The sequence below is a fragment of the Callithrix jacchus genome, chromosome 5 (assembly GCF_049354715.1).
Source record: "Callithrix jacchus isolate 240 chromosome 5, calJac240_pri, whole genome shotgun sequence".
NCBI classification, from domain to species: Eukaryota; Metazoa; Chordata; class Mammalia; order Primates; family Cebidae; genus Callithrix; species Callithrix jacchus.
Window position 1 is genome coordinate 91,238,122 of NC_133506.1, and position 24,536 is coordinate 91,262,657.

General features: G+C 48.8%; 2 protein-coding genes across 8 annotated transcripts in view; one reads left to right on the forward strand and one right to left on the reverse strand.

Annotated features, from left to right (window-relative positions):
- DNAJC7 (DnaJ heat shock protein family (Hsp40) member C7) overlaps window positions 1–13,839 on the forward strand; it is a 37,597-nt gene extending 23,758 nt beyond the window's left edge. For all 6 annotated transcript variants that reach the window (XM_078373602.1, XM_078373605.1, XM_078373601.1 and 3 more), the window contains 9 exons: window positions 2,675–2,793; window positions 3,848–4,001; window positions 4,520–4,684; window positions 5,507–5,598; window positions 9,435–9,508; window positions 9,760–9,906; window positions 10,152–10,304; window positions 13,021–13,083; window positions 13,507–13,839. In XM_078373602.1, coding sequence (XP_078229728.1) covers window positions 2,675–2,793; window positions 3,848–4,001; window positions 4,520–4,684; window positions 5,507–5,598; window positions 9,435–9,508; window positions 9,760–9,906; window positions 10,152–10,304; window positions 13,021–13,083; window positions 13,507–13,544 — 1,005 coding nt within the window. In that variant the 3' untranslated portion in view covers window positions 13,545–13,839. The remainder of the gene's footprint in view (window positions 1–2,674; window positions 2,794–3,847; window positions 4,002–4,519; window positions 4,685–5,506; window positions 5,599–9,434; window positions 9,509–9,759; window positions 9,907–10,151; window positions 10,305–13,020; window positions 13,084–13,506) is intronic.
- A 1,252-nt stretch (window positions 13,840–15,091) lies between these two features.
- Window positions 15,092–23,919, reverse strand: CNP (2',3'-cyclic nucleotide 3' phosphodiesterase). Of its 2 annotated transcripts, none has more exons than XM_035300524.3 (4): window positions 23,824–23,919; window positions 21,977–22,649; window positions 18,350–18,489; window positions 15,092–17,013 (listed from the first exon to the last, which is right to left on the reverse strand). In XM_035300524.3, exons 1-4 carry the CDS (start codon window positions 23,824–23,826, stop codon window positions 16,564–16,566), a joined length of 1,266 nt encoding a protein of 421 aa, XP_035156415.1. In that variant the 5' UTR covers window positions 23,827–23,919; the 3' UTR covers window positions 15,092–16,563. The 2 variants fall into 2 exon arrangements, with proteins under 2 accessions (XP_035156415.1, XP_035156416.1); XM_035300525.3 differs by having other exon boundaries at window positions 23,691–23,919.
- Between the last annotated feature and the right edge of the window lie 617 nt (window positions 23,920–24,536).

The window sequence follows — 24,536 nt, forward strand, 5'->3', positions numbered from 1 at the left end:
AGTGGCTCATGCCTGTAATCCCAGCACTTTGTGAAGCCGAGGTGGGCAGATCACCTGAGGTCGGGAGTTTCAAGACCAGCCTGACCAACATGGAGAAACCCCATCTCTACTAAAAATACAAAGTTAGCTGGGTGTGGTGGTGCATGCCTGTAATCCCAGCTACTTGGAAGGCTGAGGCAGGAGAATTGCTTTAACCCAGGAAGTGGAGGTTGTGGTGAACCCAGATCACACCATTGCACTCCAGCCTGGGCAACAAGAGCGGAAACTTTGTCTCAAAAAAAAAAAGAAAGAAAAGAACTTTCAAGACAGTAACCTGTGCCACTGAAGGAGAGGCATTCCTGTCCCTGCTATGTGACGCTGCAGAAAGTCTTCTCAGTGGAACGGCTAGTAGTGTTTACCAACTTGCTCATATTTTAAATTTTAGTTTTGGAATGGGTGTTATTCATGGTTCAAAAACTAGAAAGTAGGGCCAGGTGCGGTGGCTCATGCTTATAATCCCAGCACTTTGGGAGGCCAAGGAGGGAGGATTGCTTGAGGCCGGGAGTTCAAGACCAGCCTGGGCAACATAGCGAGACCCTGTCTCTACAGATAATTTAAAAAATTAGCTGAGTGTGGTGACATTTGCCTGCAGTCCCAACTACTTGTGAGTCTGAGGCAGGAGAATCACTGGAGCCTGGGAAGTCAAGGCTGCAGTGAGCCACTGTACTCCAGCCTGGGCAGCAGAGCAAGACCTCATCTCAAAAACAAAAACAAACAAAAGCTGGAATGTATGAAAAATACTCAGTGATGCTGGGCGCGGTGGATCACGAGGTAAAGAGATCGAGACCATCCTGGTCAACAAGGTGAAACCCCGTCTCTACTAAAAATACCAAAATTAGCTGGGCATGGTGGTGCACGCCTGTAGTCCCAGCTACTCAGGAGGCTGAGGCAGAATTGTCTGAACCCAGGAGGCAGAGGTTGCGGTGAGCCGAGATCGTGCCATTGCACTCCAGTCTGGGTAACAACAGTGAAACTCCGTCTCAAAAAGAGAAAAAAAGAAAAATACTCAGTGATGAGTGTGCCCTCAAACTTGTCCTCTCTCTGCCCAGTTCTCACTCCCCTAAGCTAACCACTGTTCTTATGATTTATATTTTCTTCTTTAGTTTTGTTGTACATATATAAAATAAAAGATCCTTGATTTCCTTCCTTTATTTGCCATGAAAAGTAGTATGCTTTATGCAGTTCTGCACCTTTTTTAAAAAAAAATAACCGAATAGGCCGGGTGCAGTGGCTCACGCCTGTAATCCCAACACTTTGGGAGGCCAAGGCAGGTGGATCATGAGGTCAAGAGATTGAGACCCTCCTGGCCAACATGGTGAAACCTTGTCTCTACTGAAAATACAAAAATTAGCTGGGCGCAGTGGCATGCACCTGTAGTCCCAGCTACTCAGGAGGCTGAGGTAGGAGAATTGCTTGAACCCTGGAGGTGCAGGTTGCAGTGAACCAAGATTGCACCACTGTACTCCAGGCTGGCAACAGAGTGAGACTCCACCTAAAAAAATAACTGAGTAGATCTTGGACATCTTTCCATATTAGTACATGAAGAGCTTCTTCATTCTATTTTGAATTTACATAGTATTCCATTATGTGGATGTCTACATTATCTAACCAGTCTCCTGTTGATGGAATTTAAATTTTTCTACTTGTAAGTTTCAGACTTTATCTATTCCTGATCCCCGTGGCCAGATTCCTAGAGGGAATGGGTGTCCCTTAACTCCAGGTTTCTCCTTTGCTTCATTTATTCTTGGAGTGAATGTGATTCAGCAAGACTCTCCCAGGAATAAACAGCAGCTAAACCAAAAATGAAAGCTCAGAGGACAAACTAGTAAAAAGAGAAAAACAGAATATATGGAGATGCTTTATGAGGCTGAAAAAATAGATTAATCCCCACCTGGTTGTGTGTATGAGAGCGCCTTGGCTTATGGTTTGTATAGTGGCATGATGGGAATAGTAATCTGATGTAGCCTATTTAAAGCCATTTAAAAGGAAATATTTTATTGGTAGATTTCTCTACTAAGTAGGTGGAAGAGAGGCCACCGCAGTATTCAGTGTGATGTGAGGCTTACATAGTTAGCAATGATTCTGCACCAGGTTATTTTTGCTATTTCTTGTCTTGCTTAATAGGCTAAACATGACAAATTGTGCAAAGTAGCAAATAACAGTGTTCCTGAGAAGAATGTGAGTTTTGATGACAGTCACTATGGATATGATTCACTGGGGAGGCAGTTTAGCATGGTTATGAGGTTATAGGCTCTGGAATCTTAGGGTCTAAAATCAAATCCTGTTTCTATCACTAGCTTTGACAACGTGGAACCTTTAGTTCTTTAGTTTTCTCATCAGTAAAATCAAAGTGATACTATGGCCTATTTCATAAAATCGTTGTAAGGATTAAAGGGGTTCACATATGAAAGTAACTCCATAATGTTCACTGTCCTCATTATCGTCTGGAATCATTGCTCTCCTCATTTCAGTGCATTTATCTCATGAATTGGTTATGTGTTTAAACTTTGATAGTACTTAACAGTGGACCCAGAGACTTCTTTGAGCTTTGAGTCTGTTACCTGTGACTAAACTGAAGTGAATATGTTTCTGGAGTCCAGGATGAAGAGCTTTATTGTTTTCTTCTTCCCCACAGGTTGTTTTCTGCATGGACCGTGCCCTAGAATTTGCCCCTGCCTGCCATCGCTTCAAAATCCTCAAGGCAGAATGTTTAGCAATGCTGGGTCGTTATCCGGAAGCACAGTCTGTGGCTAGGTATGCAGTCAGGCCAGTTGGGCATTAAAAAGCCAGATACCAGCTGGGCGCGGTGGCTCACGCCTGTAATCCCAGCACTTTGGGAGGCCGAGGCGGGCAGATAACCTGAGGTCAAGAGTTTGAGATAAGCCTGACCAACATGGAGAAACTCTGTGTCTACTAAAAATACAAAATTAGCCAGGCATGGTGGCGCATGCCTGTAATCCCAGCTACTTGAGAGGCTGAGGCAGAAGAATTGCTTGAACCTGGGAGGTGGAGGTTCCAGGGAGCCAGGGTCATGCCATTGCACTCCAGCCTGGGCAACAAGAGCAAAACTCTGTCTCAGGAAAAATAAAATAAATAAAATGCCAGATACCATTGGACTGATGCTGTCAGGCAGCTTCATCATAGGATATGGTCCCCACAGTAGGCCAGCTAGGGCTGATCAGGCCTTGGGACTTAAAGTATCAGGCCAGCTTTGAAAACCCACAGGGCATATATACAGGAGTATAGTAGTATAACAGGTACTTGAGCTATATATGAAAGAACAGCTATATATGAAGCTCATGTAACAGATTGTGTTACGTGAGTTTTTTGTGGTTTTGTTTGTTTGTTTAAGGTGGTCCTTTTCCTTCTACTCCACTGGTTGGCAAACTTTCTGCAAAGGGCCAGATTTTAGCCTTTGCAAGATACAGGGTCTCTTTTGCAACTAACTTAGCTCTGCCATTGCAGCGCAAAGGCTGCCTGCCCTAGATAATAGATGAACCAGTCGGTGTGGCTGTTTTAAAAGAGTTTTATTTACAAAAACCAGTGGCAGAAAGGGGTTGGCCCTGTGGGCTGTAGTTTGCCAAACCCTGTCCAGTCTAAGAGGAATTGTAAGACACAGATGTGTATTAAAGATAATTGTAGTTGTTTTATTTGGGGAAGGTTTGGGAACAGTTCTTGGGAATCTGTCTACCTTTGGATACTTTGAACACTAGACACATGGTCAAGGAAAAAAAAATGGCCACAGTAGATAGTAATGGTGGAGACATTCTAAAGCACAGCTCATTGTGCCCTTTTCTCACGATTGCAGTGACATTCTACGAATGGATTCCACCAATGCAGATGCTCTGTATGTACGAGGTCTTTGCCTTTATTATGAAGATTGTATCGAGAAGGCAGTTCAGTTTTTTGTACAGGCTCTCAGGATGGCCCCTGACCATGAGAAGGCCTGCATTGCCTGCAGAGTAAGTTCTAGTCACCAGACCGGACTGGGAAAGAAAGCTTCCCTTTGAGACCTTTAAGATGGTTACAGTGGAAGGTTTTAGAATCACAGGGAATGGGATAGCTTTTCCTCCTTCTTTGCAAGAATGCTTGGTCTTCAGTAGAAATGGTTTCCGGACTATGTTTACTTACCTAAAGGTAAATGTGATCATATAGGGTCAGATGCCTTTAATATCTGAGTTGTTTTTTTTTTTTTTCCTTTTTTCCCCCTCAGTGAAGATAGATAGTAATACTTGTCCTGGGATGTAGAGGCAGACCCAGTAACATAGGTTTCATTGGTGTTTTTTGTAACTCTTAGTTTCTCCTGTCCACTCTATAGGAAGCACAAATGAGCAACAGATAGCCCAGGTTGGGGGTTGGCCGGGCCCTGTGATGCTAAACTACTGGAAGCAGCCAACTTTAAAAGAGACTCTGGCCCCTCTGTGCGGTGGTCTGAGGCTTTGTGGATGTGCACTGATCCTCTCCTTGCATTTTTCTGTAGAATGCCAAAGCACTTAAAGCAAAGAAAGAAGATGGAAATAAAGCATTTAAGGAAGGAAATTACAAACTAGCGTATGAACTGTACACAGAAGCCCTGGGGATAGACCCCAACAATATAAAAACAAATGCTAAACTCTACTGTAATCGGGGTACGGTTAATTCCAAGGTAAGCGCTTGATCTGGATCTTAGGGCCTATAAAGAGATATTTTTAAGGGACATCAAAGGGTCTTGGGAAATCTGCCCAGTGAGGGTAAGCCAGATGAAAGAGGACAAGTTATTATAGTTTATAGCTTGTTAGGAACTCCCTTCCAAGAGGCAAGCTTTTATCATCTCTCTGGAATTTGGGGGCAGTTGGACAATTTGCAAGGATATTCTCAACTGTTCTTTAAGGTCCCTTTCCTCCAGTAAGAGAATGGCTAGGGGTTGTGGGATAATTTTAAGCAGCTACCGTTGCTTTTTTTTTCCCCCACTTACGCAGATGATCATTTATTTTTTAGGAGTGATTTGGAGGAAGAGTAGAGGCAAGCTTGTTTTTCTCAGTATAACTGATGGTCACCATGCATGACTGACAATGGCCTGAGTGCTTTTGTGGCCCTACACAACATAAGAAAAAGTAGACTCCTTGCCCTTGCAGAGTTCTATTAGTTAAAAATCAGAGTAATTTCTGATCATTCTAGTTGGCCTCTGGAAAAAAGGTGGGCAGGAACCAGCCTTACTATTTCCATGTTTTCATTAGGCACTTAACATGGAATGGTAGAGCTAGTTTATCCTTGAAGAGAAATGTACCTGGCTTGCATCATATACAAGAGAAACCAATTTTGAAGTTGGGGTCCTACTTCTAGACCTAGTGACAAAGAACTAGAACTTAATATGACATTTAGGGGGCCAGCATGACTGATCCTCTTAGAATTTTGAAGCCATGCTCACAGCTTCTGGGCTTCCTCAGTCACCAAGAAGTGAAGTATGATTGCTCTCTCTCTCCTGAAGCTTAGGAAACTAGATGATGCAATAGAAGACTGCACAAATGCAGTGAAGCTTGATGACACTTACATAAAAGCCTACTTGAGAAGAGCTCAGTGGTAAGTGTCTCTGGTGGGTGGGGGAAAGAGGGAGTTGCCGCTGACCTCAGGGGAATTGCCTTGTGGATGACGAAGCAGACCCAGAGATGTTGTGAGGTCATTTGGTCCTTCCCCCTGCCTCTAGGTGGGATTGTTCCAGCCCTAGACTATCTTTATAGACCTCCAGCGGAGGAGATTGCACAAGCTCCCTCAGTCTCCCATGCCTGTGTCTAACGCCCCTCACGGTCAGTAAGTTTTCTCTGATGCCTGACCCAAATTCCTTTTGTTAAAGTTTAAATCCATTTCCTTTGGAGATTTTATTTTGTGTTGTACACTTATGCTCTAACTTGGCACAGTGCTTGACACATAGGTGCTCACTGAATAAATGTTTTGTCGAATGAATGTATGGTGCTTGGAAGAGAAAATATCTCTTAGAGATAGTTGAGAGTTGTACTTCATCCTATTTCTTCTGGGTGAGGAAAGACAATCTTATAGTTGGAAGAGATGTAATCTGGCTCAGCTTCCCAGGATAAAGGAACCTCCTTTGAAATACCCTGGATGGCTACTGTCTGCTTGAGTGTTTTCAGTAGAGGGCACTCTATGTCTGACGAGGTGATTATGAGCCAGGATGTGACTACTTCTCATGCTGAGATTTGCCTCAGAGTCAGGGTGTTCCCTGGCATAGTTGCTCCTCTTACTCTTAGACCTGACAGGTGATTTTCTCCAGAAAGGAACAGAGCTAGGAGAAACCTCTCTCAGAAATCCATCTCTTCTGATTTCAGATTATTCTCTAGGCAGAGAAGAACTTCCCGTCTTTAAAGTTCTTAAAGAAGACGTATTTGTTGTATATGAATCCTCCAGCACCTGCTCCACTCCTTACTATCAAGTGTCATATCCAAAGAACAGGTGCTGTCACTGATGCCTGATGAGCCAGTAGTTTAAGCTTCCTTGTCTCATCAGTGGTACAGAATATCTCATGGACTACCTCCCACTTAGTTTTCTCAAAATTATCTAATTTAAAATAGGAAAACTGCTGCTGTGTGTGATGCTTTTTTTAAAAGTGAATTTCTAAGTTGATGACTGAATCTGTCCAACAGAAACATCCATGGAATTATATTATAGCTTCTGTGAGACCAACTGTCAGTCCATGTCCAGCCTGTCATTCAGTCTTTGCAAGCCACTGTCACACAGAAGCAGAAGCTTTGGAAGACAAAAGATCACCCTGTAACTCAGCCAAAGACCGACTTTAACAGACCCAAAATGCTATCTACATGAAGGTGTTTGCTGCAATTTTATCTGTAACAGCAAAAAAAAAAAAACAAAAAACTGGAGGGTGGAGAATTGCCTACATGTCCAGTGGGAAGGGAGTGGCTAGATACTTGATCCTGTGTCAACGTAATGGAATGCTCTGTATATGGAATGCCAGGGGATGGGAAGAGAACAGAAAAATAGTTTTGTTTTGTTTTTTGGGATTGAGTCTTGCTATGTTGCCCAGGCTGGAGTGCAGTGGTGCCATCATGGCTCACTGCAACCTCCATCTCCTGGGTTCAAGCAATTTTCCTGCTTCAGCTTCCCAAGTAGCTGGAATTACAGGCACATGCCACCACGCCCAACTAATTTTTATATTTTTAGTGGAGACAGGGTTTCATCTTGTTGACCAGGCTGGTCTCAAACTCCTGACTGCAAGTGATCTGCCTGTCTTGGCCTCTCAAAGTGCTGGAATTACAGGCAGGCATGAGCCAACACACCAGGCCTTTTTTTTTTTTTTTTTTTTAAAGCAACCTCCAGCTAACATCATAGAAAATTCTTGATTTGCTCGAAGGCTAATTGGATGGAGGATTATTTTCTTCTTCATTTATGTGCAAGAACCAAAAATAAGGAACTGCTTTGATCAGACAACTTCTTATCTTTGTGGTAGAAAGAACAGAACTGCCCTTCTTGGAGTGGCTCTGCCTCTGAGATCACTACAGGGGAGACAGCATGCCTTGTTCAGCTGGCTGAGTATTTGGCAACAGTCTCCTGAAGCAGCTGGAATTGACAAGAAGTACTGAAGATTAGCTCAGGCCAAACCCTTACCAGAGGCCTGACCACTGCTGCAGTCTGCCTCAGTGTACCCCTAAAGTTGGGGAGATGCCACTCCCCCCCGCATCTTTGCTACACATGCCATCCTGAGCTAGAGTTCACCCTTTCTCCCTAAAGCCTTATTTACTTTCCTACTTCAGCTTTAAAACGAAATTAAAATATGAGGATATCCCTGAATTTTAAAAAATGCAGATTAGTATAGCTTGTTTAATACATGACATGTGGACCTAAAGAAAGTTCATCAGAGTTAATCATTTGTCACATTTTATACTATCAATTTTCCTTTTTTTTAAATTAAGGATTCAGCTATATCACCCAGGCTAGGGTGCAGTATCAGAGTATCGATTTTCTCTTCAAATTATATCACATTTTGTTCTGTAAATTGATTCTGAACTCCTACTATAACTTATATATCCTGTATTTGCAGAGCATTGTTTTTTTTTTTAAAGTCATAAATCAAAATGTTGCCAGAAAATCAAAGATGCCAAAGATGTTGGGCTTTTCTTCTGCCAGCCATATTTTTTGTGCGTTTGATGTTTGTGATTTCACAAACATCATAGATGCCCACCAGCTTGGAGGCCAGGGCAGGAGAGTGGTACCACAGCACTCTCCTGCCCTGGTCTCTGTTTTCATTTCATTCTGTGAAAAAGGGCTTGTGGGGTAGCAATGTGAGAAACTGAATCTCTGTTGTGCAGCACTTCCCCTTCCACAACTGACAGTGGCTATCTCTGGAACTCCTATCATGGTCTTTAATTGGTAGGCCAGCCTTGGTGCCACTTGCTTCTGTGGAAGAGACACTTAAAAGATCTGGCAATCAGCCTGTCAAGCTCAATTCCTCCCATCTTGGGCCAGGAGCCCCTCCTTTCCTTTGTGCTACCAAAATAGAAGCAAACCTGTGTTTGGAGTTTCCTTTTCTGTCTCATTTACCTGCATCTCTCATTGATTGGTCTTAGTGGCAGGATTTGCCAGCAGCTGCCACGTTGAACTTGATCCTTTTAGTGGCTCACTAATCCCACTTCTACTCTGGATTGTAGCTAACCCTGCATGTTTGTGGCACTACAGGTTTCAGAGCTCTTTCATATCCATTTGTTCACTTGATAATTTTTCTCTTGTGTGTTTCACCCCCAAGTAATCAAGTAGGTCCCTTCACGTTGTCCTTTTTTTTTTTTTTTTTTAGACGGAGATTTTGCTCTTGTTGTCCCAGCTGGAGTGCAGTGGTATAATCTTGACTTACCACAACTTCCACCTCCTGGGTTCAAGTGATTCTCCTGCCTCAGCCTCCCGAGTAGCTGGGATTACAGGCATGTGCCGCCACACCTGGCTAATTTTGTATTTTTAGTAGAGATGGGGTTTTTCCATGTTGGTGAGGCTGGTCTTGAACTCCTGAGCCTAGGTGATCCATCCGCCTCAGCCTCCCAAAATCCTGGGATTACAGGTGTGAGCCATTGCGCCCAGCCCACATTGCCTTTTCTAAGGCAGTCCAGTACCTCTTAGGTGGCTTTGTGTCAGAAGGAACTTTTTTCTCTTGATTACTTTCTGCTCAGAGCTGAACATCACTTTAATGTTTGGGTGCAAGTGCCATGTGGCCTCTTTTTACTTCATTGAGGAATTGATAGCTAATTTTCTCTCACTGCTAGATTAAGGGCTCCTGTTTCAGAAGCATCTTACCAAAAGTGTGTGTCTCTTGCTTGAGCCATGCCTCTTGCCCTAGAGTGACACTGAGAACCATTGCTGTTGATGGCTGAGTGCTGTATTGCCTTGTCTTTCCTTCTCAGTTACATGGACACAGAACAGTATGAAGAAGCAGTACGAGACTATGAAAAAGTATATCAGACGGAGAAAACAAAAGGTAAGTTTGAAAACATTTGCTTTTCAGGGAATTGTGTGGACTTTCTTTGTAAGCCCTAAATCTATACACGAGGTAGTTTGATTCAGGGATCAGGGATGTACCTAGAACATATTTGATCACCAGCCAGAAAGAAGTGAACAAAGGCCGGGCATGGTTAACAAGGCTTCTCACTCCCAGCTAGCGGGGCTGAGACCTGGTGAGGAGAAAACCAGAGTCAGATTTGTCCACTGATGCCAGATGTCTTCCTCTAGAACACAAACAGCTCCTAAAAAATGCACAGCTGGAACTGAAGAAGAGTAAGAGGAAAGATTACTACAAGATTCTGGGAGTGGACAAGAATGCCTCTGAGGACGAGATCAAGAAAGCTTATCGGAAACGGGCCTTAATGCACCATCCAGGTAGAGTAGGTGGGAGGAAAGGCTCAGTGGGAAGAACCTGCAGGGCAGGCTAACTGCCAGACTCAGTCCAGAGGGGGCGCCTTGGAGAGGTTCTTCAGCTGAGAGTAAGGTGTTGCAGACTTGTAGACCCTCCATATTTGGGGAAATGCCAAATTCCAAAATCAGACATAAAGTGGTTTTTCTCTTAACTTTGTTTTCTTGAATCTCTGACTTCCTCTGAGTTGTTCTTTTACTCCCAACTTTAGATCGGCATAGTGGAGCCAGTGCTGAGGTTCAGAAGGAGGAGGAGAAGAAGTTCAAGGAAGTTGGAGAAGCCTTTACCATCCTCTCTGATCCCAAGAAAAAAACTCGCTATGACAGTGGACAGGACCTGGATGAGGAGGGCATGAATATGGGTGGTGAGTTGGCTGGGGCAACCTGGGGTGAATTTGACAGCTGTGGAATGTTAGAATGTTTTCCAAAGATGCTCCAGAGGGAGAGTCTGTTTGGGCCAAATCTGATCCCTGGTGCAAACAATAACAGACATGGAGTCAAATTAATGCAGTCAAGTGTGGCAGGTTCAGTGTGCAGTGAGCTCTGAGGAGGCGAGCACTAGCAAGGGAAGGCCTGGAAGTGCAGAAAAGCATGACCCCATGGCTCACGCCTGTAACCCCAACACTTTGGAAGGCTGAGGCAGGTGGATCACCTGAGGTCAGGAGTTTGAGACCAGCCTGGCCAACATGGTGAAACCCCGTCTCTCCTAAAATATAAAAATTAGCTAGGTGTGATGGTGGATGCCTGTAATCTCAGCTTCTTGGGAGGCTGAGGCAGAGAATCACTTGAACCCAGGAGTTTTAGAGGTTGCGCAGTGAGCCGAGATCGCACCACTGTACTCCAGCCTGGACGACAGAGCGAGACTTCGTCTCAAAAAAAAAAAAAAACGAAAAATAGAAAAATTAGCTGGGTGTGGTGGCACACGCCTATAATCCCAGCTACTTGAACCCAGGAGGTGGAGGTTGCAGTAAGAACACCACTGCACTCCAGCCTGGGCAACAGAGCAAGATTCCATCTCAAAAAAAAAAAAAAAAAAAAATGCAAACCAAAGCATGGCCCCTTTGGGGATCTGCAGGGCACTCTGTCTAGGAAGGTAAAGGATAGGGTGCTAGAGGCAGGTGCCGGTGGAAGGCGGCAGGTAGCTGGGTCAGAGCTCACAGGCCATGAGGGCTGTATGTGGTAAGGAATATGGGCATTTCCCTGGAAGTTTTTTACCCACTGCAAACTATATGCTGATATTTATGTCTGTCATATATTCCTGTAAACACTTACAGATTTTAATTTCCCAAAAAGTCTTGGCATGATATAAAGCACAGCTGTTGTCAGTATTGTTGCTCACTTTGGACTCTCAAGAGGTAAAAGGCCCTGAGCTGTGAACAGTTCACAGACCACCATCTCTAATGCTAACCCTTAAACTTCCACTAAGAAAATCTATTGGAATTTTTTTTTTTTTTCAAACTGAGTCTTGCTCTTTTGCCCAGTCTGGGTGCAGTGGCATGATCTTGGCTCACTGTAACCTCCACCTCCTGGGTTCAAGCAATTCTCCTGCCTCAGCCTCCCAAGTAGCTGGGATTACAGGCACCCCCCACCACACCTATCTAATTTTTGTATTTTTTAGTAGAGATGGGATTTCACCACATTGGCCAGGCTGGTCTCAAACTCCTGACCTCAAGTGATCCACCTGCTTTAGCCTCCCAAAGTGCTGGGATGACAGGTGTGAGCCACCACACCCAGCTGGAATTTAAAATAAGAATGATGGTACTATATAGATAAATGCTGAGTCAGTAGACCTAGGTTCACCATAATAAACATGTTCCTCTGCCCTGTAAGAAGAGGTGTAAGCAGTTTTAAGTAGTGAAGAGTTTTAAGTAGGGGCACTGTGGACCAGATTCTAGCTCTGGAAATATATTTATGATAGAGGTGAGGAGGGGGTTTGGAGGGAGTAAGGAGGATGGAGATGGAAGGAAGACACCAAAGGTAGGAAATGATTGGAGGACAGTCAGGAGATAGTGGGAGATTCAGCAGGAGTTGGTTGCTGCTTAGATGTGCTGGGTAGAGTGACTTAGGCATAGCTGACTCTTGGGGTCATTCACTGAGCAGGGGAGCCCAGGAGGATTCACAGATGCCAGCAGAAAAACTCTGGACATGAGGTGGCTGTGGGATCACCTGGTGGAGATCAGTCCTTCTGTGCAGCTCGGGAAGTCACTCAGGGATGGGGCCACCGGACGTGCTGTGGCCTCGCAGAGAGCACACAGAACGAGTCAGGCAGGAGTTGGATTTTCCTGGTCTGCTGCTTTCTGCCTGTGATCTTGGCCAGGTTACTTAAACCACCTACTTATGTTTTGTTGAATATAATTGGGAATGATACTGACCCTGACAAATTGTTACTGGATTAAGTAGTATAATGTATGCAAAGTACCCAGCACCATGACTAGCACCTAGTAGGTGTTTTTGCTGGTTTGTTGTTGTTGTTACTGAGATAGGATCTCACTCTGTCACCCAGGCTGGGGTGCGCTTTGGGGTGCAACTCCTGGGTTCAAGCAGTCCTCTCACCTCAGACTCCCAAAGTGCCAGGATTATAGGTGTGAGCCACCATGCCCAGCTAATAAACCATAGCTTTTTTTTTTTTAAGCAGAGTCTACAGTGTAAAAGACATGGACTCAAATACAGTAAATCCTAGATCTTGTTCTTTTATTTATTTTTGGTAACATTTTAAGTGATACATTTTATCCTTTTTAGTAGCCACTCCGGCATTATAGGGAGGCAGAGTATGGGGAGAGTCTTGTGTAAGTGCAAATGGCTTTCCCATTTGTTGAGAAAAGAGCCCAGGGAAGCAAGCTGAAGCAGAGAAAGCTTTTCTTTGGGGCAGCACTTGGAAGGGGAAGGGAACACGTCCTGGGAGAGGGATCACGTAGCATGTTTTGTGCAGGTTTGCTCACGTACAGTCTGAAGTGTTGGGAAAGGAGGGAAGTGAGACTATCTGGGACAGCTTTGGAGATCTGTTCTGTGTCATCAGTTCTCTAGACCTTTCTAATCTTTTCACCTTTTCTTCCCTTCCATGTTACTTGCCCTGCTATACAGATTTTGATGCAAACAATATCTTCAAGGCATTCTTCGGCGGTCCTGGGGGCTTTAGCTTTGAAGGTAGGTAGGCCTGCTGTTCTTGGGAGTTCCGAGATCACAAACCAGCACACTCACTGCCACTTAGGCAGCTCAGAGGGGCCCATGAGTGGAGGCGACTGAATTCTCATCTAGCAGGGCATCTGTCCACTCAGCTATTGCTGAGGATGAAGACAGGAAGGTTCCCAAGGCCTTGGGACCTTTAGCCACTGCATCTCTGCAGGACCAGGGAGGCTTCTCTGCAAGAGCAAAGGTGTTCAGAAGCTACCCATGTATAATGTGGTCACTGGCTCCCATTTGGACCCCAAAACAGCCTAGGCTGTTTGATACCCATAAAGTTTCTCTCTGAGTTTGAAGCAGCCCTTGAAGACTTTTCCATAATCAGGGCAAAGTGATCTTCTCTAGAAAATCCACAGTCAACTAACCAGCCCTTCTTTTCCCTTTCAGCATCTGGTCCAGGGAATTTCTTTTTTCAGTTTGGCTAATGAAGGGCAACCACCTAGAACCCAGAAAATGCAGATTTGCTCAATTTAATCTTGAATGTGGAAACAGTTCACCTCCTCCCTTCATCGCGTCTCCGTTTACTTAGAGCAGTTTCGTTTTCTCAGTTGGATGCCCTGTGTCTGTGAGTGGGTGAAGCAAAGGGAACCAATGCTGAAGACTGCGGGCAGGGGAGGGAGGCGGGGGGTGGACAGGGAGGCAGCTTGTGAATTTTTGTTTTCTGTTTAACTTTATTAAAAAAGGAAAAAAAAGAAGAGAATAAAATGTTTTGGCCCTTTCTGGCCCTTTGCTGTTGCAGCTGCTTTGTGTCACTCCAGAGTCTGAGAGCCAGAGCTGAGCCCGACCTGGACTTGGGGTGCAGCAAGCTGCTGTTTGAGGGCTGTGGACCCTGAGCCTGGTGGCAGGTGGTGCTGCTCTGCCTCTCCCAGACCTATCCAGCGTGTGAGTGCTAGGCAGGCCCTGGCTGTGCCCCTGGGCCCAGCCTGACATCAGCCATGAAGTGAGTTGAGAAAGCATGCTCGCTTGACAGTGGGGGCCCCAGAAGTCACTAGAAGCCATGTGCTTCCAAAGCTCACCCAGGAGCTCAGGTGGGTACTGACCTAGACAGGGCAGTTTAACTTACAAAGGCTCTTAGTTCCTGTTGCAATGTGGGTTTGAGGGAGACGGTAGACAGAAATAACCCTGCCTCCTGACCCCCAGACCCTTTTGAAGTGGGACAGGTGGCTCCAGAGCTCTGGTCCGGCCAATCAGCTATTTTTAGCAAAAGTCCCTAGCTTTCTCCACTCCCTCTCTGCATGCAGGAGACACTGCTCACGGATGCAGCGGCATGCGCCATACTGTCCTATCAAGCATGGTGTTCAAGGTGAGTTGCTTTCTCGGGAGCTCTAGGCAGACACTTGAAGCTCTAGCTAAAGCTCAGAGATGGCCAGGGACAGGCCTTGACCTAGAAAGATAACTTAGGATTTCTCTTCTTCTGAGTTCCTGCCCCTTTCTTTCTAGTCTTCCCCGGCTGGTGTCTTACCATGGTGAAATGATGTCCAAGTCAGGCCTGGGATGTTTCCCATGTGGCTGGCTAGGCCTCTGACAGCCTTGGAAGGGACTCAAATGTTAGGTCTTACCTGGTGCCTGAAGTTGCACTGACCTTTGGGTGGCCTTCCCTAGAGAACTGGGAGAAACCCATAATAGGAGCTTCAGGTCTTACTGAGAGACCTTTCTGATCCAGGGGGCTGGGGACACCTGTGGGCCTGGTTCCCTCATTAACAGGGTATGAGAGGCTTTTGTGCTTCATGTCCCTTGTACCCAGTCAACCCCCACCTTCTGTGTGAGTCTGAGGCCAGCCTCTGCTTTCTGCCTCCTCATGAAAGCCAACACTGTTCAGCTGCCCAACCTCGCCACAGCTGTGCCCGGCCAGCAGAGGGGAGACAGGACCGATGGCCCCAAGCTGTGGGACAAAGCCAGTCCTAATACACCCAGCCCTAGCCCCAGGGAAGACTGAGCTGGGCACAGAAGGGTAAGAGAGACTGCACACAGCTAGGATTAACATGATTTATTTCATTATCAGTCTTACAAGTTGCTGAGGTTGGGCAAAGCCAGGATAGTAACTTAAATCCGAAGCACTTTTGTTGAGTGACAACCTGATTAGCAAGGCCCAGTTACTGAACTGAGGACAGTGGAGGGCACCCCAGGAACCACAGCACATGGACCAGTATTAGAAACTCCTTCCCAGAAGCAACTGGTGGCCTTACCAGCCAGGGCTCTACTCCATTGGTTTTTGGTGCCCACGAGCCCCCGTTAGAGGAGGCCCAGAGGCCTCCAGAGGCACCATGGAGGCAAGATGGGCTGGGCGGACAGCAGGACTGGAGCTTCCTCACCACAGCAGAGCCAGGCTACTGGAAAGGAGGGTCAGTCTGGCCCCTTCCTGGAGTGAGGCCCCAGCCGGCAGGGATGTGGCAGCTGCTTAACTGTTCTGCTTTCTTCTCTAGTTATCAAACTGTTACCTAGTTATGGTGTGAAGGGGATGGGGCAGGAACTTAGAACCAAAGGTGGGAGGTAGGCTCCTTTTTCTACCCTGGTAAATAGCCCCAGCCTTCCTGGGGCTACACTGATTAAGAAATGGGATCACTCACCCGGGTACAGTGGCTCACACCTGTAATCCCAGCACTTGGAAGGCTGAGACTACTGGATCACGAGGTCAGGAGTTCAAGACCAGCCTGGCCAAGATGGTGAAACCCTGTCTCCACTAAAAATACAAAAAATTAGCTGGGTATGGTGGCACATGCCTAGAATCCCAGCTACTCAGGAGGCTGAAGCAGGAGAATCACTTAAACCTGGGAGGCAGAGGTTTCAGTGAGCTAAGATCACACCACTGCATTCCCACTCCAGCCTGGGGGACACAGCAAGACTCGGTGTCAAAAAAAGAAAAAAGATGGGATCACTCAGGAGGATCACTTGAGCCCAGGAGTTGAGGCTGCAGTCAGCCATGATTGCACCACTGCACTCCAACTTTGGCAACATAGCAGGACCCTGTCTCTAAAAACAAAGAATAAAGAGAAGATGATGGAATCAAAGCCTAGAGGTCCTCCCCTTCTCAAGGCCACCACTAGTTCTCTGTGACCGTGGAAAACTACCCCCCGACCCCCTGCCTCCAGTCAGTGAGTTTTGTAGGGCTCAGGTGTCTCCCCACTCTGGCTCTGGGCTGGGGCTGAGCTAACACCGGAACCTGGAAGTAGGGCTCGGGGTCCTGGCTGTGGCCCCATGCCTGCTTGGCCCAGCTGCGTTAGGTTTAGTCCAGGTTCGTGAATGGTGCCTCCCTCCCCACCTTGTGTTGGGAGTGCGAGCATTAGACGGAAAGAGGGCAGGACAGGGAGAGTGGGTCAGTTATTTTACAAGTTTTTAAAAAGTTATAGGTAGGTTAACTTTGAGTAAAAAAGTCACAAAACAAGGATCAACCAGGACACGTTTCCCTCTCTAAAGAGCAAGGGGCATACATGGTGGTAAGAACACTCATATGATGGTGCAGGACTGCAAGGCACCCCCCTTCCGGCTGCCCTGTGTGGGCACGGGTTTGCCTTTCCCATAGTATCCCGTGAAGATGGCCCTGACTTCCATGTTCTTGGCCAGGTTCAACATCCAGCGCCCCTTGCCCAAGGAGTAGAGCTTGCCCCGGCTTAGCTCACCCACCTCCTCGCCTCGGCTGCCTCCCTTCTCCTCCCGTACAATCTCTAAGAGGTCAAGGCCTGTCTGCACAGCCTCCACGTCAGCGGCACAGCCAAGGGTGATGTGAGCACGGCTTCCCCGCGGCAGGTTGTCAGTGGGCAACAGCTTGTCCACATCATTCGGCCACAACTGCAGCTGCTGCTCGCTCAACTCCACTCGGGCCCCAGTTGTCTTGGGTGTCACAAAGAGGGCAGAGATGGTCAGTGTGAAGGCCTTGGAGTAAGATTTCTTTAACACCTGGGGAGAGGGAGAAAGAGGGGTCCAAGCTAAATATGGTGGCCTCTTGAATAGGTGACCCAAGGAGGGTCCCTCCTGGAGGAGAGAAGGGGAAGTCTAATGTGAGTGAGCACAGCTGAGCAAGGGTCAGGTATAGGCCCAGCATCCACAAACACCATGCACCTTCCACAGGCACGGCTCAGGCTCAAGTGAGAAACGCCAAGGCACTCAGACAAGGCCACGCAGGGAGAGCCGGACTTCCCCAGGGAGCCTAGCTCCCTGCATACTTGCTTCCGGCCTCAACAGGCTGGCTGACCTCTTTGTAAAACAGGGAGAACTAGAGCTTGCCTCAGAGTTAATGTGGTTATGGGAGTGACTAGGTGAAGAGCCTACAAGGATGTGTGCACATGCAGCTGCTGCCACTATTGGCACCACTCAGCTTCCCCTGGGGCCCAAGCAGTGCCCTGGAACGCAAGGTGAGGTCAGGCTTGCCCTTGATCAGAACCTGCTCTTACACTTTGGTTCACATCTGATGATATGTCTGCTTCTATCTGATTCTTTGAGAGAGCCCATCCCATCTCAGCATAAAAAAGCGTCTCTCTTTTTGCTCACAATTGCTTGTCCCAACAGTGTCTGGCATGAAATGGGTGCTTAATAAATAAATGGTAAATGAAAGCATGGTTAGGGATGATAGCAGCAGGGGTTACACATTCATTCCACTATGCTGGGGTGCTGGAATCAACGAAACTTAAACACTTGCCCTAGGGGAGCTTCCATTTGGGAGGATGCTCCAGTTAAACAACTGTAATAACCTACGCAGAGAAGTGGGAGGGTGGGCTTGGGGTTGGACACTTGGAGGAGGTTGGAGACTGCAGATCTGAGACATGCCTGGCATTCAAGCATCACCATCACCTGTGGCTGTGGGCGTAAGGTGCCGGCTGTGTGGTGCAGAAATGCCTAGTACCCTATTAGCCAATAAGCTTCACTCTCCTATGACACTCCCTCACTCTAAGGCCAGGCCTCAGGACTAGGGGCAAGGGACTCCTAGCCTTTGGAAGGTAACAGGGCCAGAGCAGGAGCCCACTGTGGACCAGCATTCTCCATGAATCTGCAGAAGGAGAAGGCGCCTGGGGGCAGGCGAATGCACAGGCTGCTGGTACTGCTGCAGCAGGCTCCTTAGAACCTGAAGCTGAGGTCTATGCAAATATGCCTGGGGACAGGGGAGCTAGGAGGAGATGCCATTTTTCTTGAGCTGACATCTGGTTTTTGGTCCCTGCCTGTCACTTGTACCCATCTGCAGAAGATGCTGCTGCCCCCACCCCCCACCTCTGCCATGTTGACCCTGGGGAAGACTCACATCTTGTTGAGCGTACTCCTCTGCCCCGGGGGCCTTCCCGTAGTCACAAAACTTGGTTGTGCAGTGCAGCACACCTGGGGGTCTCTTCCCAAAGTAGGTGACCAGATCAATCTTCTCCCTGGTCTCATCCCCAGAGAAAACTGCCGGGAGAAAAACGGTGCAGTCAGGGCAGGGGAGTAGAGGCATACCAACGCCTGCCACCAGGACCACAGAGGCCCAGAGCAAAACACTTCCGGCAACCCACAGAGCTCATTCATTCGTCAGTTGTTCAAACTAAAGGCAACTTTAGAGCTGTAAGAAGTTAAAATTCTCAGGCCGGGCGTGGTGACTTTCGCCTATAATTCCAGCACTTTGGGAGGTCAAGGCGGGTGAATCACGAGGTCAGGAGTTCAAGACCAGCCTGGCCAAGATGGTGAAACCCCCCTTCTACTAAAAATACAAAAAAAGTTAGCTGGGCATGACAGCAGGCGCCTGTAATCCCAGCTACCAGGGAGGCTGAGGCAGAAGAATTGCTTGAACCTGGGCGTTGGAGGTTATGGTGAGCTGAAATCCTGACACCACACTTCAGCCCAGGCAACAGAGCGAGACTCCATCTCAAAAAAAAAAAAAGTTAAAAATTCTCAGGCCAGGCATGGTGGCTCACGCCCGTAATCCCAGTACTTTGGGAGGCCAAGGTAGGTGGATCATGAGATCAGGAGTTCAAGACCAGCCTGGCCGATAGTGAAACCCCCCTCTCTACTAAAAATACAAAAAAATTAGCCAGGCATGGTGGTGGGTGCCTGTAACCCCAGCTAATCAGGAGGCTGAGACAGAGAATTGCTTGTACCCAGGAGGCAGAGGTGGCAGTGAGCCAAGATTGCGCCACTGCACTCCAGCCTGGGCAACAAAGTGAGAATGTGTCAAAAAAAAAAAAAAAAAAGTTAAAATTCTCCGGCTTTCTATTGTATAGATCTTTCTACCTCTTCCCCAAACTCTAAGGCATTTGTAACAGAGGCAGGCAGTACAGGCCAAGAGAATCTGAGATTTACCAGTCCCACATCTCAAAGGGGAAACAAGTCATGGGAAGTGGGGTGGAAAGAACAGAGTGCTGGGAACAACATGGTACTGTGGAAACAGCCAGAACACAGTGAACATCTTAGCCCTGCTGCTTACCAGCCATCAGCCTGGGGCAACTGACCGACCCTATCAATCCAGCATAACAGTTTAGGGCGACCGCACACCCCAGTGTTCCCAGGACTGCCAGGGAACTATCATTAGTGCCCCATTTCATTCAGAGATCCAAATGGACAAGCAGTCACAGGGTCACCAACAGTTGAATACACACCTTGCAGGCCTGTTTGGGGGATGAGAGCCTGTAGGGGGCCTCCTGGTACAAGAAGGGTCTTGGGCTATAATTGGGTGACATTATGGGGCTGGAAGACACAAAGAGGCATGGAGTATCTGTGATTTTGATTTCCAGAAGCCACACCTGTGGTTGTCTTCAGAGTTTTTCTGTTATATTCTAAGTTGAGCCCCTGTGAAGATGTCTCACCCTCCACAGGAGAGGAAGGCCGCTCCTGAGAGCAGCCTTGCTGGCCCATTACATTTCTCATGCTGTAACCCTGGGCAGAAAAGAATTCCAGTTTTTCATTTAAAGATAAAGTAGGCCAGACATGGTGGTTCACACCTGTAATCCCAGTACTGTGGGAGGCCAAGGCGGGCGGATCATAAGTCAGGACATGGAGACCTTTCTGGCTAACAAAGTGAAACCCTGTCTCTACTAAAAATACAAAAAATTAGCCAGGTGTGGTGGCAGGTACCTATAGTCCCAGCTACTCAGGAGGCTGAGGCAGAGAGATTGCAGTGAACTGAAATCACACCACTGTACTCCAGCCTGGGCAACAGAACAAGACTGTCTCAAAATAAAAAAAAAAAAAGAAAGAAAAAATAGGCTGGGCATCAACTTTCCAGCAACCCACATAGCTCATTCATTCATTAGCTGGTCACACTAATAGCAACTTTAGAGCTGTAAGAAGTTAAAATTCTCAAGCCCGGCGAGGTGGCTCACACCTGTAATCCAAGCACTTTGGGAGGCCAAGGCAGGGTGGATCATTTGAGGTCAGGCATTTGAGACTAGCCTGGCTAACATGGTGAAACTGTCTCTACTAAAAACACATAAATTAGCTGGGTGTGATGGTGGGTACCTGTAATCCCAGCTACTTGGGTGGCTGAGGCAGGAGAATCACTTGAACCCAGGAGATGGAGGTTGCAGTGAGCTGAGATTGCACCACTGCACTCCAGCCTGGACAACAGAATGAGACTGTGTCTCAAAATCAGTTAAAAAATAAAAGTAAAAGCAACTTTGAGCAGCAGTCATTCTAGGACAGAGCCACCAGCTCACAGGTACAGGGCTTGCTCCTGGATGATATCACTGCAAATACTACAGCTCAAGTTTAGGAACTGAGAAAAAAGTTATCTGAGAACCCACACAGGCACAAATTCCCTGCTTCTGTGCAATATACACAATGTCAACAAACCAGAGTGGGGCTATTTCAGGTATGAAGATCATCTAAAATTGGGGGCAGCTGGGCACAGTGGCTCATGCCTGTAATCCAGCACTTTGGGAGGCCAAGGTGACTGGATTACCTGAGGTCAGCAGTTCGTGACCAGCCTGGCCAACATGATGAAACCCTGTCTCTACTCAAAATACAAAAATTAGCCAGGCATGGTGGTGGTACACACCTGTAGTCCCAACTACTTGGGAGGTTGAAGTAGGAGAACTGCTTGAACCTGGGAGGTGGAGGTTGCAGTGAGCCGAGATCACACCACTGCACTCCCACCTGGGCAACAGAGCAAGACCCTGTGTCTAAATAAACAACTAAAATTGGGGGCAACCAGAAATGGCCTAAAGGCAATATAGACGGATTTGTGGGTGACAGTTATCCAACAGGCCACTGCAGGAGAGCCACTGGGACCTGTTTTTATCCCAAACCCAAAAAGCCCATGCCAAGAGAGAACCCTGCTAGAGTGGCCAGAGTCCAGGGTTCCAGCCCTTAAATCCCACATCCCTCCTGGGCCTGTGTTCCCATCTGAAGACAGGGCTTTTGGTGTAGGTATGAGACTCATGTCCTCTGAAGCTGTAACATGCCACAAACCTATGAGTAAATCAAATAGCCCAAGGCCTGAGAACCATCCCCAGTGAAGCCACAATATTTCATGTCATTTTTGTGTGTGGGGGGGAACACGATTCTGCTGCTAAAAATGAGTTGGAAAACACTGGGCTGGATTCTCCAAGGTTAAGTTAGAAGAGGTCGTATCTCCTGTTACTACAGTAATTTGTTTTTCCCACCTCCAAGATAAGACAGTAAGACAGTGGTCTAGCTCCAGGCTGGGAGGACGGAGGTGGAGAGAAGAGTCCCAGAAGGAAAGGTGTGGTGGGAGGAAAGGCACTCTGGGAAGCCCCACTGTGCTGCCAACTCCCCAAGCCACCACTGGGACGCCCCGCTTGCCCCGCCCCCTCCCGTTGAGCCTCCCTCTGCCTCCTGTGCTTCGTGCCTCATCCTCATGAGTACAATGATGGTCCTATGCCCACAGAGCCCTGTGCCCCGCAAGGTGGGCTTACGATTAAGGCCCGACCCCACCACCTACAGTGTCGCGACTCCTTCTTGAAGGCCTTGTGGTTCCCCAGCTCTTCCTGGAAGACCTGGCCCACTTTTCGGAGTATCTCGGAGCTCTTCTTGGTCAGGAACCAGCCGAAGTAGAGCGGCAGGAAGTCCTTCTCCAGCCCAGGCTTCAGCTTCTTCAGGTCATCAGCCGACAGCTGCCACTGGTTCTTCTCCTTGAGCTGGGCACAGTCCAGCCGCCACGCTGTCTTGGGCTCCACCAGCACCACCTGGTACTGGTACTGGTCGGCCATTTCAAAGAGCTGCTCCAGCCGTTCCCGCTCGTGGTTGGTGTCATCTAGCACAAGAATTCTGATGTCCCGGCGGCGGCAGTAGGCAGCCAGGTCCTCATCCAGCCGCTTGTACTCCTCGGAGAAGGCTCCTCGAGCGCCGGGGGTGATCTTGTAAGCATCAGCCGACACCATCTTGGTGCCATCACGGTACTTGTCTACGATGACCCGTGCCAGCGTGGACTTGCCGCTTCCTGGCAGGCCGCGCAAGATGAAGAGCGTCTTGCACTCTTGCAGCGTGGCCACCGTGTCCTCATCCTGAAGGAAGGGAAACTGCAGCTCAGGCTTGTCCTTGGCCCCTGAGGATGACATCTTGCGGAAGAAGATCTTGGGTAGGAATGTGTGGCTTTTTCGGGAGAAGCCTCTGTTCTGTGTAAGGAGGGGAAGAAATGTCAGCCCAGGACCTTCGCGGGCTCCCCGCCAGCCTCGCACCCCTAGTCCCTGGCCTGGTTGTGGACGCCTTCCCAAGCGAGGCAGTGCTGGACCTTTGTCCCTTTCCCGGGAGCACCTGTCCGCTTCTGGTCGTGGAGGAGGGAGAGGGAAGCCTGTCTGAAGCTCTGCTAAGCGCGCGCTCTCCCCATTGCTGCCACCTCGGAAAGGAAAACGTGCTGGAGGCATGCAAGGCGCGCCGGGAGCCTGCGGGTTGGGATTGGCCTCGCTCTTATATGCTTGGCACCTACTAAGGACGCCCTCTTTGGAGGTGGGGGGTCTCTGTTTCTGGGCCAAGCCACAGCTGCCCCGGCTGAGTGCACAGAGAAGGGCTGGGAGTGGAGAAGGGTTACCCCAAGACTGTCTCCCTTCCCCCAACAATGGCCGCAACAGATAATACTCTCTTGTCTGGGATGCGGGGACAATGGTCCCACAGAAAGGCTGGTGGGGGGCAGGGCAGGAGCGCTCTGGACAAAGGCCCTCTTTCACCGAGCCTGCCACCTCCTCCTCTGCCCCCTCCCGGCCCCACAAAGTCGTGGTCTTTGTGCCTGCCCAGGCCGGGGCAGCACAGGGCACCTGCAATTGGGTCCAGCTCTGACCGCCACCGTGCTGTGTGTCAGCAGCCCCTCTCGGAGCTACTTGTTTTCCTGTCTGCTAGAAGCCACAAGAGACAGCAGCTTTTACTGTAAAGCGTCTCCTCCTCTGAACTGGCTCCGCCTCCCGCGCGCACCCGGGCGCGGGGCAGCTGTTCCGTGTGAAGAGACGTGGCCCGGGGTGCGGGCGCGAAACGGTTGCCCCAGCGCAGGACTGAGCGGGGTCGGGAGCAGCTCCCGGGCTCCCGCAGCCCCCGGCCCAGGCCCACCCGCCAGCTGGGGCTCCCAGGGGCGCAGCAGCTTCTTCGTTTCCCCTCCTCAGAAACGCCACCGTTTCCCTCCCCAGCGGCCTCTCCGGGCCCCGAAAGTAACCCCGCTTCTCACCGACCTCCGGGCTTCCCCGAGTACCAAGAAAACTGGCAGTCGAGCCGGAAGCCCCGGGTCCTGGTTTGCAAAACGGGCGCCGACACTCGTTTCCCGCTCCGGTGCTACCCCGTGCCCAGCCCCGCCCGGCCGCTCACCATGATGAGGAGGGGCGCCGCCGTCGCCGCCGCCTCTGCCGGCACCAGCGCTCTGGGGCCGCCCGCCTACGCGGAGGGACGCGGCAGTCCGGCTGTGGCGCGACCCGAACCCGGCCGCTTTACATAGCCCGGTGGGCGGAGCGGGACGGCCCCTCTGCGCGCAGGCGCGGCGAATCGAAACCCGAAACTCCCGCCACGCGCGGGAGCTCCGGCGGACCCCGCCCCCTGCGCGCCCACCCGCCCCGGGTCCCGACCCTGCGCGCGCCTTCGCCCCCGCGCGCACCCACCCACTGTGACCGCCAACTGGGCGGCCGCTTCCTTCTGCGTGTTGAGGGGTAACTCGGTCACCCTCCCCGCTCCCGTGGATTAGCTGGAAGTGAGTGAGTTGTGCAAGGTCGGATTCTGTCCTTAAGTTTTGATATTTTATTCATCATGGACTTTTGCATTAATCGAAAATTTTTTTACCATATTGGATTAAAGTATTATCATGCAGGTTACTGACACCACGGTAAACGCTGCATCTGAAATGGCTCACTGGCCTCACTAGTCCGGGCCCTGTGCCAGCCGAAAGTCAGTCTCAGCCCCTACCCTTCCTTCTAGGAGTTGTGGAGACAGACCAGGATGGCAGTAGCCAAGGGGCAGTTAAGTAACGGAGTGAAACCCTAACATCCTCTGAGATGCCACATCCTCTGTGAAGCCACGGGGAGCTCGGT